The sequence below is a fragment of the Pithys albifrons genome, chromosome 6, assembly GCF_047495875.1.
Source record: "Pithys albifrons albifrons isolate INPA30051 chromosome 6, PitAlb_v1, whole genome shotgun sequence".
NCBI lineage: Eukaryota > Metazoa > Chordata > Aves > Passeriformes > Thamnophilidae > Pithys > Pithys albifrons.
In genome coordinates, this window is record NC_092463.1 from 32,605,793 (window position 1) to 32,622,381 (window position 16,589).

Below are 16,589 nucleotides of genomic sequence, written 5' to 3' on the forward strand. Positions count from 1 at the left end.
AATCAAAGATGCTAAAAAAACCCAAAGGGCAAAACACACTTCTGTCTGATTCACAGCCAATCAACAGCCCAAAATACTGCTTCAAGTGAGATTGGCAAAGAAAGCTTCAAAACATTATCACATTTCCATTTTTGAGAGTAATAAGAGAAACAAAAGATAAAAACCATAGACATCAAAATTTAAAAATCTTACCCTTGACTCACATGCATGGTCCTTTGGGGTTCACTTCATATGGCCATTTGTGGGTTAAGTTTTCCATAACAAGTTAATTTCCAGTATTACTGATCAGCTAATTACATAAATGGAATTTGCAATGGTTGATTGACACTATCTCGATTAGTTATGAATTGTATGGTAGGTTTTTGGGCCTGACTCTGACTAATTGATTCTGAAATGAAAACTTGTAAGTAATAATACAAATACTTACAAGTATGACCAACGATTTGGCTGAGAAATTTAGAAATCAATTATTGGAGCAATTTCAAGTGGCTTAATCATTGCAGTCCTGGAATTTGCAGTTTGAATAAATTTCATTATTAGCAATGAACAAATGTTGGAGCTGGATAAATGCACATGAAGCTAGCAATGGTTTCTTAAACAGAGAGGGAGAAAGAGGAAGACAGAAAAATTTACAAAGAGGAAACAATACAAAAGGAAAAAAAAAGAAAGAAGTCTTAGAAGTCTTATAACACACTGTGACTGAAAATATTATTCCTCAGTCATCCCTCACATTCTTTTTAAGAAGCTGCAGAGGGTTTTCATGAAGGCTCAGCATGCCTAAACAAGTTTCACTCAGAAAGAATAAGTTGTAAAAGTTAAATCACCACTCATTTCTTTTGAGCCTGTCTTCAGCTGTGATCTGTGGAGTTTTAGTTTCTCTTGTCAAGGGTAGATAAAACAGAACTGTAAGACCAGACTTGAAACCCCCTAACTTTTCCCAAGTGTCTGGGAATTACCAGTACTTCTTCCAGCAGCAGTCCATACAGTAGATGACCTATATGCAATCCAGGCACTGTTCATCCACCATCTTACAGAAAAGATTTGGCACATTCACGAATGTGTCAAAGACTGCTTGTAAGATGCAAGAAACCTCGAGCAACTAGACACAAGGAAACATAACAGTTATGTAGAAAGCATGCACAGGACTTATAAACTGTTTTGAACATATTTTTTTCATCCCTCCCAAGAACGCAGCATGCCTTGAAAGGCAGATCTCCCATTTGGCTGGCTGCAGGGTTTGTGCTTTTTCTGCATCTGGAACCCCTTGGATTGTTGACTCACGGGAGTAGCCCTCTCAAGGCTGAGGACTGCTTTGTGTGACCTAGTGTATTCATCAATGTTTGCATTGCTAATTTCATTATTTTGTAAAGGACCTTGGGATTTGTCTCATGAAAGAGGTTACACACAGAAATTCACAGTCTGCTTTGATTAAAGTTTTGTGACAAATGCATCTCAAATGCTCACTTGCTTTTAAATTATTTCAATAACTACAGTAATCCAGCTTTTACTATTGATTTTGCACTAACTATCCTTTCTGGAATTAATCAATATATTGAAAACTTCATTATATATTACTGAAATATAGATACTATCTCTATGAATGGATCAATTTCTTTGCCATATTAATAGCATAGCTTATATTAGAGATGTATTTCACACATTTTAAAAATATATGTATGCATACATATGTATCTGCATATTTATAAATAAAGTCACTTTAAAATTGCCTGCTTTTATCTCCAGTTTTAACCCCTGGATAAATAGCTGTGATATTTACAGATATGAACCAATGCATCTCTGAAATTATTTAATGGTATAGATCTAACCTGTCTATTAATTAGAACCAGATACTTGTATTACAGTATTTAAAATTAGTGAATCATAAATTCCCTCTGTATTTATAAAATAACATTTTTCAATAACCCCAAAACTGAAATACATTAACAAATAATAAAGATTTCCATGTCATAGAAAATAAGGTTTATGTTTGATGAGAGCTTTGTATGTTCAGAAGAGCAGGATTTATTTTAGACCTCCACTAAATCCCTCTTTTAACCTGACTAGTTATGATTTTCAAGGTCCTGCAGAGTTTGTATTTGCTTTTACTCTCTGTTGACATGGTCACTTCAACTTCTGCTTGGCTAAGGATAATAATTTGCAAACACCCCTCAAAATTGGTTAAAATACAGCTGTCTTTGCAGAGTTGCTCAGCATCCTGCTGAAGATGCCTCCAGTTTCTGTACTCCCCAAACAGTCAGTTGCTGGATCAAATCACAGCACAATCTTATATTTACAATGGAATTGTTTTCTATTTTGACTACAGGGAAAGAAAATATATTAATAGTATTGATATGATATATAGTATGATAGTAAGGTTTCTTACACTATCAATATATAAGATAGAATGATAATTCAATTTATAGATTTTTCCCCCTTAGAAAATGAGTCCAAATATTAATGTCTGGAGACACAGATGACATGTACCTTTGACATACTATTATCATTTTGTGGGCAGCATGCTCCGAGTTACTGAAAAGCTCTTCAATATTATCCTTCTGGAAATGTGACAAGTTGCCAAAAGTGGGATGAGAACTAAAGGAAACCTGCATCTTCAAATCTGTGCAAATTGTTTCAGATGTATCCCCCAAAAAATACCTCCAAGAAACTGACATCAGTAAGCTACATATCTGAATCCTTTGCAGATCTATTAAATATAGTGTGTCTCTGTAACAAGCACATTGAACCTGGGATATTACATATATCAGTAAAATAGTTTAAATAAAAACTTATTTAGACAGAATTTTTCAAACAGAGAAACCTACTGTATTTCAACAATATATTTTGCATTCAAAAATGACAATTGATAAAATGATCAAAAATACTGAGGAGGAAAATATAGTCTTTTATTTACAGTCAATGTATCCTTAAGAGTTTAGTTTAAAAATAAATACTCCATTCCACTACAATAACTTTTACAAAGTTAATCATGTGCACATCCTGGTTTTTGAGAAAATTAAACTTTCTGATACACAATAGAAACACACACACACACATCCACACAATTACAATATGCAGAGGGAGGAAAGCACCTGAATCTATATAGCTTATTCTTTTAAGACATTTGTAACATATTTAGTCAAGAACTACCCAAAGGAGTTTAATGCCTGAAAAACAAAAAATCCTGAACTCTACTAATATTCCATTATTCTTGCTTTGCATACTGCAGGATGAAAAATGCAAAGTTGATTTCAATTCAAAGGACAGCAAATATGTAATTGTTGAGTGTATATTTGAACACTCACTATGATTATATTAAAGCAAATCCCATATGGACATGAGAGACTTAAATGCTGTTATGTCTGTGAAACTTTCTAGGTACACAGGGAACATTAATAGCATTGTGAGAGAATTTACCATTTTGCTGCATCTTCAAAGAGAAGTGAACCAGCCAAAGAGGCCTCTATTTTGATGATTTTGAGTCATATGGAGAGAAGGGAGGGAATAGTACCAACAATAATAATGTTCAACAGTGCAACTATGCAATTCAAAATGACTGAACAGGAAAAAAAATCAAAATGACTAAATGAAGGTTGAAAATCATACTATAATCCTACCAAACCCACTTTCCAGCGGCCAAGTCTGATTACTCACAAAATGATATTTCTTGATTTTTGCTTCCTGTAACTTTTGAATATGATAAAGCTTTCAGGACAGAGAGGAATAGCTGAGTGCAATGACAGGCACAACTTTTCTTCTCAAGGCTGAAATGCCCCTCAAAACACAGTGTCACTACAATACATATATATATTTCCAAAAAAATATAAAAATAATTCTGTTATTCCTGAGCAACATGTTGTCAGTCGTCAGCTGGGCATTCACAGCTTTGCAGAAAGCACCCACTAGAAACAGTGCTTTAATGAATTCTCTGTCAAAAAAAAGTCTTTATCCAGTCCCATCTGACTGGCATGAGTATTCCTTTGCAACAAGTATCATTGGCATTTCAAAACCAGTGCAATATGCCAAAAATGCATTTAATTTGAAATAGCTTTTCTGACCTTGACACCTAAAAATCTGTCAGATTTCCCTCTCAAATCTTTCCCTTTTCTGAGCTATATGGAAAAATACAAGGGTGTTGTTCAGGCTACATGCCTGATGAGCATGCATACAGATTATTTTACTTGACTAGTATAGCATTCAGGCCCCCATAGAAGCTTGTCCAAGATTAAGCTGGCTTGATTGTCTGATATAATATCATCTTTTAATTACAGAAAACCAAACAAACCCAACTGAACATTTAAATATAAAGTTACATGAGGATGGACGTCATCAGAAGAAAATCTATGAGGAAGACACAGTAAGCTTTATATTGTTTCTGACTTACAAGTTGGAGTCTCTCTACTTGGCCCCTGTGTAAGTGATGGAGTATGTGTAAAACACCAAACACTCAGACACGTTTCCCCTATCACACATCTGGTCTGGAATCAAGCAGAAGTCAATTATGGAACTAAGTACCAAGTTTTGTCCCAGACTTGGAGAGATGGGCTTTCTTGATGTAAAATGCTAATTTACAGAAATGCATGATTGTTTAACTCTATGAAATGGAGTTGTGTTCAACTTAAGTGAATTATGAAGGTTCAACTCATGTGCAGCAAAGTCATACAAGTCTTTATTTTGGTTGGAAGTTAATTGACCTCTACTTGATTTTTTTTTTCTTGGATGTTTAGCAACCAGTTTGGTAAGTATGTGACTTTTATTAAAAGAAGCAGAGTGGGAAATTACACAAATTGCTGAGTAAAAATGGTGATAGGAGAGGCAAACTCATGCCAGTTAGCTGAATGAACATTACAGGGAATCTTGAAGGAATGAAATTCATAGATGGACCTTCTAATTTCTTTACAGCCCTTCTAAACACACTGGAAGAATAACTGAATAAAAAGGAATGAGAAAAAAGTATTGTTTTTATGTGGAGTGAAATCAGTTTTATTTGTTCATCTTCCTGTCAGATATGAAAGAAGTCTGGAATAGAACTTAAATCTTGCTCCATTTTGATTCATTACAAAATGGTATCCCTCCCTCGTAAAACCTAGAAGATACCCACACCACAAAACTCATCCCTATAGATAGAAAAATAGAATTATAAGAAGAACATGGCTTTTATCCAGTTTATAGTGATTAGGTGCTAATGGCAGTACATTCCTAAAACTACTTTACAACTAAGAAGTATCAGGTGCTATACTATATATATATATATATATATATATATATATATATATATATAATTTGCTCACTATTGATGCTCCCAGCTGAAGGAAATAGTACTACAGTCTTTGATCACTACCCAGTTTCTGCAGTTTCTATGGCAGTTTGTGAATAGTTGCTCTGGATGAGCATTTGTTCAAATACACCGGAACGTATTTACAGCATGTAACATGAGAAAGCAAAAGTACTGAATGACAAGTTTGGTCTCTCTGGAAGAAGCCAGGGAGAAAACATACCATTTAAAGTATTCAAATGCATAATTCACAGACTCACAAAATCATGTGAAAAATTAAAAAAAAAAATTAAAGGAGCACTATCAACCAGTGAAGGGATATTATTCTTTCTAAAGTCACTTGCGCTTAACCTATAAGGAGGCCATGTGTCAGCATCCATATAATACATGAATCTCAAACTGTGTCAGTACTCTACACATCTTTGAGCTTATGAAATAAATTACAGTTTAATGGCTATCAAAAACACATCCCACCTGACATCTGTAGGATTATTTTGCACCTCAGTTAACTTCTAAGTGCAGTGAAGACAACAGTTACCAGTGACAACAGAATTTGGCCCCATCATATGGCCCTATGCTACAAGTACTAGTTGATGATTAAGAAAGGCTGAGAATGCAGATGGCATGACAGCTAAACTCATCTTACCTCTAGCAAGGTATGAATGCTCCTGTGAGGACAACACTAGAATTTGAAATACAGCTGTCTGCTCTGATGATGGATTGCTTTTTCAACACTTTTTGTAGTCAACATTTTACTGGTCACAGCACAATAAAAGAGCAAGAATATATAAGTGATTCTGTTCATATTAAACAACCATATATGAGCAATAAATACCGGAACACAGGCACAGAATGATGTTCATATAAGTGGATGCAGCACTTCTGAAATGTGTAGAGGCTAATTAAAGGATAGATACAACTCTACAAAATTTCTACTACTTTGGTAGACTCTGCTAGCTTTTACTTCAATGTGCAAATACACCTACAATCTCTTTTCCTTTTTAAAATCTATATCCATTGACATTAGTTTCCCATCTCCCTTCCAGGAATCCTTGGGGCAATGTTGACTCAGAGAATTCAACTGCAGTGTAGCTCCTGAGAAGGGTACTTTTAGAAACTAATGGCTAACGCAAAGATGCCATGCCAACAGCCTTGTTCTCCATCCTCCAAAAGTTCTCAGAACTCTAAAACCTTCTGAGGCAGATCCTGCCACAGAAAAGAAATCCATGTACCATACTGGGGTACTTTAGTGTAATTTTCCTAACAAGATACTAAAAGAGACTTTATTTGGTTCTGTGACACCATACTGTTCTCTGCGGATACTTTTTACTGTGTGGGCCAGAGGAATACACATTTAAGTAAAACTACATGCATCTATAAGCACTATCAGCCTCTATAAAAAGGCCCCTTATTAACTCAATATTAAATTGTTGAAGGTGAAACTGAGGCAAAAAAGTATGAAATTAAATTAACCAGAAATATCTAAGGGGAAAAAAATGCAGCCTTTAATTTACTCTGACACCTGGCAGAAAGAAATCACAGGAAATGCAATGCTGTTCTACACTATGCAAAAGCTTGTTACTTGATAATGCCCCCCGGAAGGTATTCAGTCCCTAAGCTATTCATCAGTTCATAATTTTTACTTCATTGTTTCTTAAAATATATATTCTCTTATATCCTGTGCTTACATTTTACAAACAGGTCCTAATTTAATAGCATGAATTCTATGAGCTATCAAATCAAAATCATTTAAAGCCAGTTGAAGCTTGCCAAATTTCCTAAAATATTATAGTTTAGGTGTACTACATTTTCAACAAGTGGGAAAACATGTATTTTAATTAATGTTCTTAAGGACATTTTTAAGTTGAGAAAATTGTTAAAAAAATGCAAGAAAAGGTCTTTCAGGCATTTTGAAAAAAAACAACTGCAAAACCAAGTATTTTTGAAGAGTTCTACCAATTTTGCTTGCACAACTTCTGAATTTTAGATGGCTAAAACAACTGTATAAAACTCTTATTGTTTAAACCTTAGTGGGCAGTGGAATTGTTTAGTAATGACATTAAGTGGTCATATCTAATAATTCACTAAAATGAGATAAAATCATTCAAATTTGGCACCATGCTAGCTGTACCCAAGGTAAAGTGCCTAGCATATACTCAAAACTTTGACAAATACTAAGGAATAGGATTTCTGTGATTCTGGGGTTCCTCAATGTGCAATCCAAAATGCCAGTTTTCTCAGATCTAGCTTGGGAATCTCCAAAACAGAGGTAAATTTCATAGTGTATAAATTTGCTACCTTGTGAATACTGGAAGGGGCATCCAAGTGATATGAATGAATCAATCATTTGAAATATAAATGTTTGTAATATGACAGTGTTTTCCTGCATTATATTGTTCTACACCACACTATTTGTGTATTTTAATTTCAAAATCACAACAAAGAGCTCTTTCTGCTTGGATAAGAAGATATGATTGCAGGTAAGAAAAATACTTTGTTAAGTCTTTTTACATACTTGTTCTTATATTTTTCTGTCTAGAGGAACTACTGGTGAGTCAATGGACATGGGACACACTGAACTGAGTCCAATATGCTGTATCCCATTATACAGACCTTTCAGAAAAATGTCCGATCCTCATTTGAAAGCACCAGAAAATGGAGAAACCCCAAATATCTTGGTCAACTTATTTCAGTGGTTAACTAATAGTTTGGAATTTATTGCTAATTTATCTGATTTTAATTTTTATACTGTTTTGTAACATTTTTCCTTGCTGGCCCAAGGAACCAAGTAGCTCCTGATATTTTTCTCTCTTTGAAGCAAGTTATTGTCTATAATCAAGTTACTTATTAATGTCCTTTTTAATTTTCTTTACATTTATATAAAAATACATTGGCTTATCTTCAAAAGAAGAATCACAAAGAGAACTCTCCACACTGTAAATCCTGAAATTCACTAACTGGCATTAAGGAATTCTAAGGGTGTTAAAGAAAAAAAAAAGGGAAAAAAAGCAAGAGCAAGATCCATAAAAATACTGAACAAGAATGAGATCAGGCCAAGAATGAGCAAAAGCTATGCGGACATGATTTTCTGAAACTGTAAACTTAGGTGGGTGCCTAAACCCAGATTAAGAAGATGTATGTTTCTAACTTGTTTGGGTGTTTCTGAAATTCCACATCCACACAAGATTAAGGCATCCATTTTTAAGATATTGACCTGAAGCAATGAAGAACTACTATTACTAAATAAGTAACTACAGTCTTCCACTGCCCCATGTTCAGCTAAAAAAGATGTTTAAAACTAAGAAAGTAATTTCTATCAATTTCCTGGAAATTAAGGGCAATAAGAACCCTCTACAACATACATAAACCAACATATTTTTTTCATGTTTCATGTGGAAAAAAATTAGACTGGTCAGATACACCCTGGCTGTTTATATCTGGTTGGAGGAGATATACTCAGCAATTCAGAAAGGTTGAAATCTTATGAAAAATTTATCCTTCCCAGAACTGCTTAAGATGTTCAATTATTTTTCTCTCTGCTTACTGATCTACCTATTTTATGTTAATTTTATACATATAAAGAAACTGAGGCGCATACAGTTTCTGTGTTGATGCAAGAAGTTCTCAGTTAAATACAAATGTGTCACAGTCAATGTATACATTTACAACCCTATGATAAAACACATGATAAAACATTTGCATGGGTTGGTCATGGCAAAACACGTAGGTAGTTTTCATAGATTTGTAAAAACATAATGAAAGTGTAATTTATATTGTCAGATCTCAAAGACACTAAAAGAATTTCCCTTTCAAAATCAGCAATGGTAATGTAAATAAGGCAAAGAGCACTTCAAAAATTATTGATATTACTCATCTAGACTGAAGTCTTCATAGCAATTCAATTTATAAATCAGTAATATATATAAGCACCTGCTGAGTAACACAGGTTTTAATAATGAGAAGCTTGGAAATAACAGAAGAGATGAAAACAAACCAAACCAAAACAGAAACCCTGCCTCTTCAGCACCCTCTACTTCATTGCCACAGAAGTGACTTCTACAAAGTGTTGAGGTATTTTAAGTTACACAGACCAGAAAATTTTAACCATTTATGTATTGCTGCTTGGCTTAATTGAGTCCACTCTTTACTTCCTTGACAGTAATGTAGACATGTGCCATGGACTTCCATTCCCTTCCATATTTATATATTCTTTCTTTTCCTTTTCTCCTTTTATTCTCCCCAAACTAGAAAGCTCATTGTAAAGTGAGGCACAAAAACTAAATGTAAGCTTAAAACCTAACTTTTGGTGACATTTGGCGACCCCAAGATGAATCCTGATTGATGCCTATTTGTTATGTCTGTAGTGGCTAAATATTTCATAAATAAACAGCTTACACAGATATATCTCTTCATAGCTCTTCTCCAATGCAACTGCTTAGTTAAAGCCAGCAGGTTTACCACTGTGGCTTCAATTACTGTCTGAAGACACTTCTGGTTATCACTAGGGGTGTAAGTGCAGTATTTAGCTGATGAATTCTATTCAGTGGTCTTAAAGGCTTGATTATGAGAATGAATCAAATAATTTGGGTGAATTCTTCTGTTAATTTAAAAATTGTTTAATTAGTAGTCATGGGTCATGGGTGAAGTCATGGGTGAAGCTGGAATCAGAAACTGACTTGAAAGAAAAATCCGTACCATTGAAACGTAGAAAGAAACAAGGCCCCTGTGCTACGCAAGTTTTTGAATCTTCTGAAAAAACAGCCTTAATTCTCAAAATTTTGGCAAATCAATAATCTGAAAAAAGAATTATAAATCTGATCAAGGAATGCATTATATGAATAATTTTAATTTTAATCCCTTTTTATATACATTTTTAAACATTTCGAAATGAAGAGTGAATTTGAACTGAAAAATGAAAACTCATATTTAGAAATTTTGAAACAGGACATTTCAATAATTTAAAACCTTTTTTCCACAATACACTTCTAGTAAGAATTTTCAAGACAAATCTTTTTTCACAAACAGTGCTACTCTTGCTGGATAATATTTCAAGTAAAACATTTCATTGAAAAATTCTCAAGTCATTATAGATAGAAAACTATATAAAAAATCAACACTCATTTACTTAAACACTCATCAGAATTGCCTTGCTTCCTATTGTTCTTTGGCTTTTATAAGCATTATTGCTCCTCTTGTTTATCACCAATAGTATTGGAAATAAATGTACTTCCCCTATTTGGTGGAAGACAGAAAACATAAAACTTTGGAATTTTTTTCTCTGCAATGGGACTAGTCAACCTACAAATCAGATTACTTTTGCTGGCATAATATTGACTGCTTTCGTAGGAATTATGCTTCACACCTTGAATATATCTGTAGTAGCTAGAAACTTCAAAACTTACATGAGAATCTTGAGTCCTTTATTTTCATTGATGCATGAATGAGAGAGATACTGATTTAGAACACCTGCAGTGAAAGCCTCCAGTTAAATTATGGATGGGGGTCTCCACAACTGCTATTTTTTTAATATTTCCTTAGTATCGCTTCTAGGGATGACTTTGCCTTAGGTTTCATCACAGTTTCCTCTAATGAATTTGATATATGATAACTGAGGTCTCTTTCACATATGTTCTTTCCAGTTGCTAAGCAAAGGACTAATACCTTTCCCATATTACCTTTTTGCTTCACCTAATTTCTCTTTGTAACCAACTTCATACACCATTATCATAAAGAGGGTTTCTCTCTTGTGGACAGCAAGCAGAATCACTCTTCTGTTTTACCTTAAATTAACTTCTGCTTCAAGATTTCTCCTCTTAAGAATCAAAATCCTTAAAATGAAGTAATAATCTTCAAATAAGTGGATAATCAGTAGGGTTATTTTCAAGCTCTGCTACTTTATGGTTATAATATTACAGGAGGATAGCGAGACCCTGTTATTTCTTCCTCAAGTTTTACTCATTACATTATATATATCTCTCTCTATCTCTCTCTATATACAGAAGTATGTATGCTGGACACATTCTCCATACAAATATAGGGGGAGAAATGCAGGCTACATTATATATTTTCAAGTGGGAGATTCACTGTTTAAAAGAAAGCTTTCAATGGAATTAAAAGCCAGAGATTTAATGGCAAATACCTAACTTCATGGAGATGTATTATTGTATCTTAACTCAATGAATGATGACTAGTAAGACCATTGTTTTGTGGAACTGATATTTTCAATATATACTGAAATAAAAATATACATTTTAAAATTTTTTAAAGCTCAAAATTTAGGAAATATTATGTTAAAACCATAAAAATAATGAATCAGTTATGCCATCAATCATAAAACTAAAGAATTTGGAACTATTCCTTTTCATGTGCAAAATACTGTTTCCATTTTAGTGTATGGCATAAGCTGAAGCTTCTTTAAAAATATTTATAGTAAAATACAGCATAAATCTAGAATTACATTTAATTGGTTTAGAAATACTTAGTTACTGTAAAATTATTTAGAATCAGTCAATTTTACCTCAGTTACTGCGGAAGTAACAAAAAGAATGATGCAATAGTCTTTTGTGAACGGAGTGGCATCTTTGCTCTTATCTACACAAAGCCCTGTAAATAACCTACAGGTTGTTAGCATTACTTAACTCAGCATCCAAAATGTTTGTTTTAGCACTTCCATATTAATGGATTATGCACAGAGTATTTTAAATAACCCTTAAGAACAATATGCATTTTAAGAAGTGTAAGGAAGAGTTACAGAAAATTGATTTCCTACATAAAAAAACCTTCTTAGAATTCCCTCCATTGAACATACAAACCCCTCTGAAGGAATTCAAAAGTCTTTAGTGGATTGTCTTGAAACAGATCAGCAAAGCAGAATTCAGTATCTAACATAAGGTGCTTTCTGGGCCATAGGTTTAATAAAGCATCATGCAAGATATGAAATCACTCCATTGTTTTCATCTTTCTTCTTTCAGTTGGTGGTCACATTGGCTTCCTTCTGACGTAGTCTTTCTTTCTGTTAAAGAAAGAGTTTTATTATCATTCTTGTCTATAATCTTCCATCTCCTCTCAAGTTGCCATGAGCATTGGTCTAGAAGACAGAGAAATACTAAACAAGTCACAGTAGATTAAAGTTTTCTTTAATTTAAAAATGCCTGGAGCACTCAAAGTAGGCTCAGGACCAGTTCATTACTTACTGTGGAAAAGCTGAGTTTGGTTTAGCTGCACACTTGTCAAATATTGTGTACAGTAAAAATACACATCTCTGTGAAGAACAGTGCAGTTAGAGAAAACCAAATACATTTCAGATTTATGTGACTCTAATACTGTTTCTTGTCTGGAATGGTTTCTGCTGACATAAAGGCACTAATTTAGCATTAGCTACATTATCTTGCTTAATGACCTCTTTCCAGGCAAGTGTCGTCATTCTTATCTCTGGTGCCTGACCTGCAACTGATATGCTCTGCTGGGAATGGAAATAATATCCTGACTCCTTCATGTACATTTCCTTCCCTTAGTCTCTTGCTTCCTAGAGTTTGAAAAATGCCAATCTAACCTATGTGCTTTGCACAAAGACAAAAAATGCAGTGCAAATTATTCATCCTCTTTTTGTGTCGTACTGAAAACACAACAAGGAACAAAAAGGGGGTTTAATCCCTTCTACCACTAGTCAACAGAGCAAACAAGATTTTTCAGGTTTTGAAAAAAACCAACACTCAGTCACTGGACAAATATATGCACTATGAAGCAAGGAAGAAAATACAAGACACTTCAGTGGAAGGGAAGAAGAAACCACAGAAGCAGCTCTTCTCATATTTTGTTATCTAAAATAGCAGAGCCATGCTGAGGCAGAACTCGACTGAATTTTAAACATAACTGTTGTTCTACCATAGGGCCGAAGCTTTAGCATTTCTCCTTGGGAAGAAAATCACCCTGCTACGTTCTAACAAAGCATATTACACATCACCCTTCAAAACCACAGAAACCAGCCAGCATTCTGAATGACAAGAATAGTGTCACAAAACCCCCTCAGAATGTCATACAAAAACCAGATCATACCAGGCTAGCTGTAGGATTGATTTTCTTCGTTTCAACTTTCTTCTCTGCAGTTAACTTGCTCACTGACTGCTGAGCCACTTTAATTCTGAAACACATTAAAAAGGTCATTAGATGCAAAGAAATTAAAGGTATACTGACTCTGCTTGGTATATACTTTGTAAGAATCCTCACCACTAACTTTTCTTTGGGCACATTAAACCAAACAACTGCTATTTCTATTCAAAGCATTTAATAAAGTATCAAAAGTAGATCAAAGTACATTTTGAAATGGAGAAAATCAAAAGCAAAAGGACAGCCTGTCTGTACTGCTCCCTGAAAATATCACCTGGCAAATGATTTCCCTGTTCTTGCAGAAGCTGAGTTTTATGGAGTATCTTTCCCACAAAAAAAGCTGCAGTATAAAGGCAAAAAGATCCTCCTCTGAAAAAAACAAGAGCTAGCTGGCTCAATCTGTTGTATATAGAAGATGCTGTTTTAGTAGGCCATTTGCCAGACTACACATTATATTTCCTCTGAAAACCTTGAAATGAAAGCATCTGCCACTTTTTCTTTAATGTTTTCTGTGTTGCTTTACATGGAAGAGACTGAGTAACCTCATTGATGTGGTAACAGGAGAGGCAAATCAGAAGGTGTTCTTGTCTCTGGGCAGTTAAAGCTGTCTTATGTACAGCTACAGACCAGTCTACTGAAAGTACATAGAGATAAGGGGAAAGAAGAACACAGATCTAATTCCTCTGCTTCTTGCCTTTTGCTCTGAAGAGTCTTGCAGAAACAACCCTTGTTTCTGTGGGAATTTAACAAGAACCACCCAATGAGAAATTTAATCAGGAGGAAAAGGAGAAACAGAATTTAAAAAAAAAGAGACTTGACTTTCCTCTTTCAGACTGGAAAACATAAGGAAAATTATGTGTTCAACAGTGATAAAAAGGAAAGAAAATTTTTGGTAATCCTAATACAGGGTCTGCCCAGCACTCAGTGCCTTCATAATACTGATGCTACATACCTGCTTTATAATTCTATATGCAAAATGCAGAGGGAAAGAAGTTGGGCGTGAATTTTTACAAGCAAGGCAAACTAGCAAACCAATTTTCAGTAATGCACACCAAGTTAGTCTTTTCCTAGAAGCAACACATTTCTTGGTACTCTTGAAATGAAAAATTCTACTTTGTTCTACTATTTAATTTTTTCCACTGGCAGAAATAATTGTTATGGCCAGTTGAAAAGGACTTAAAATACCATGTCCAGTTCAAACCACTTTTGACACACTCAATTTTTGAGGAATTTTGGAAGAAAAGCGAAAAGGAAAGTGGATTATAGCTGTAATTACTGGTGTGTATTTCCTTGCTCTAACAGTAGCAGCAAACTAGATTCTTTTTAAAAGTCAAAAGTTCATTACTGTGTTTATCAATTTGGAAATGTTATCACTGTTGGAAATGAAAATTTCTCCTCTATGTATTTTAGAAGAATCTACTGAGTAGTCATTGGTGGTGTCTCACTATCCAGTGCTTAAGAACAAGAGCAGTTAACACTACTTTCAAATAAACTTAATTTTAAGACTGTTTAGCTACAGCACTGATTCAGGTTTTAACTACACCCTCAAATACACAAATATAAAATTATTATTCTGTAAATTTTTTAAATACAGATGGCCTATTTCCAAAACCTAATTAGTGTTCCCTGTTTTGCAGGTAAACAACTAAGTAACAACACACTGGACAGCAAGCTGTTCCTCACAGCTACAAAGTTTATGCAAGGATAATAATGTATTTCAAGACAATCTTCAGGTTTAGCACAATCATACCAAGTGATCAGCTTCTAAACTCTTCCCTATTTAGAGCACATTTTCTATTTGATCACAATGTCTTTGGTCCTAGAAGTGTTTTCAAGTAGATTTTAAATGTCTGGAGTCCATATTTTCATGGAGGGAATTAAAGGAAGAATTACAGGGATTATAATCTTTTAGACTTAATAAAATTATGCCTCTTGCTGATTTAGGCCCAGCTCTATGCATTTTATGTCATATTTGCATCAGTTCCAGGAAACCCTGATTTTTAAAAACAGAATGAATAGTCTGGAATACAAAATAAAAATAAACCAACTCACTAACATGATTTGAATCATGTAATATTTGTCTCATAAAAGTGACAGACATTATGTGTATTAAACTTTGGTCTCCTAGGGAAAAAAGCCTTTACTTTGCAAAAAAATTACTGGTAAGATTAGCAGGTGCTATCAGAAATATAACTGCATAATTTAAAAGGAATGTAATTAGATTTTTAAAAAATCAGATGGGTCAATCTTAAGAGAGTTGTTAGCTCAGTAATTACATCAGTGAAACACTTATACTGTAAAGGTGCCTTATAAATGAAAATAATTCTTTTTCAAACATGGACAGGATACTAGAACTGGCTCTTGTGTTGAAATGAGAAAAATGAAATACTACGAAAAATATCAAATTCAAAATCATAAAACTGGCAACATGAGGCCAAAGCATTATGGAATGCAGGTCAGTTAAGCCTTTACATCTGATGAGCTGCAACATTAGAGAAGTTACTCTCCTTTGACAGTGATCAAAAGAGATCAATATAGCTTAATGGATAAAGAAGGTGTGGTGTCAAACTGGAGTACTGCACATTAGCACACAATATGGAAAAAAATTGGAATTAATTGATGAAAACAACGTATTTTTAAATAGGAGAACCATGACTCCAATACTGCATATGTATCCTTACTATAAGCAATGGGAATATAATTGGCTTGTCCTTCCTTTTTTTGGCAGGTGTTGTCTTCCCCTGTATGCAAGTCAGGCCACTTAAATTACAAATTATTAGTTAAAAGTAAAGACATTATTTTTATTCAAAATTATTTTTATTTTGTAACTCGGGACACAGAAACTAAATCTAAACATAAGCCTGTATTTATTAAAAGTTTCCTGTATAAGCTCATGAAAATACTCTTACAGGAAAAGGTTTCAAGCCAGAGACTGACAAGGTAAACTGGTTATCCTTTTCACGCCTGCTTCCCACTCAGTTCAGACAGAGTAAGACAGGAACTGGCTTTCTCCATGCTCTGAAGCCCCCAGTTAGAAAAACTAGAATCTCTTCTAAACGAGGCAATTGCTCCTCATGTATGTTCTGGCTCTGCTACTGGGCAATGCCACAGACCAAACTATCTAGACTGTCTCTCAGCTTCTTGATATTCTGGAATAATCCATTCTTTTTGCTTCTACAGCTTCTTCCATGCAGCTGGTGGGTTATGCGGA

The 16,589-nt window shown here is 34.2% G+C and overlaps 1 protein-coding gene across 1 annotated transcript in view; it reads right to left on the bottom strand.

Moving 5' to 3' along the window:
* Positions 1–2,882: 2,882 nt before the first annotated feature.
* Positions 2,883–16,589, bottom strand: part of FMN1 (formin 1) — a 134,923-nt gene continuing 121,216 nt past the window's right edge. The window contains exons 16-17 of the mRNA XM_071558058.1: positions 13,328–13,412; positions 2,883–12,284 (exon numbers count right to left, since the gene is read on the bottom strand). Coding sequence (XP_071414159.1) covers positions 12,240–12,284; positions 13,328–13,412 — 130 coding nt within the window. The 3' untranslated portion in view covers positions 2,883–12,239. The remainder of the gene's footprint in view (positions 12,285–13,327; positions 13,413–16,589) is intronic.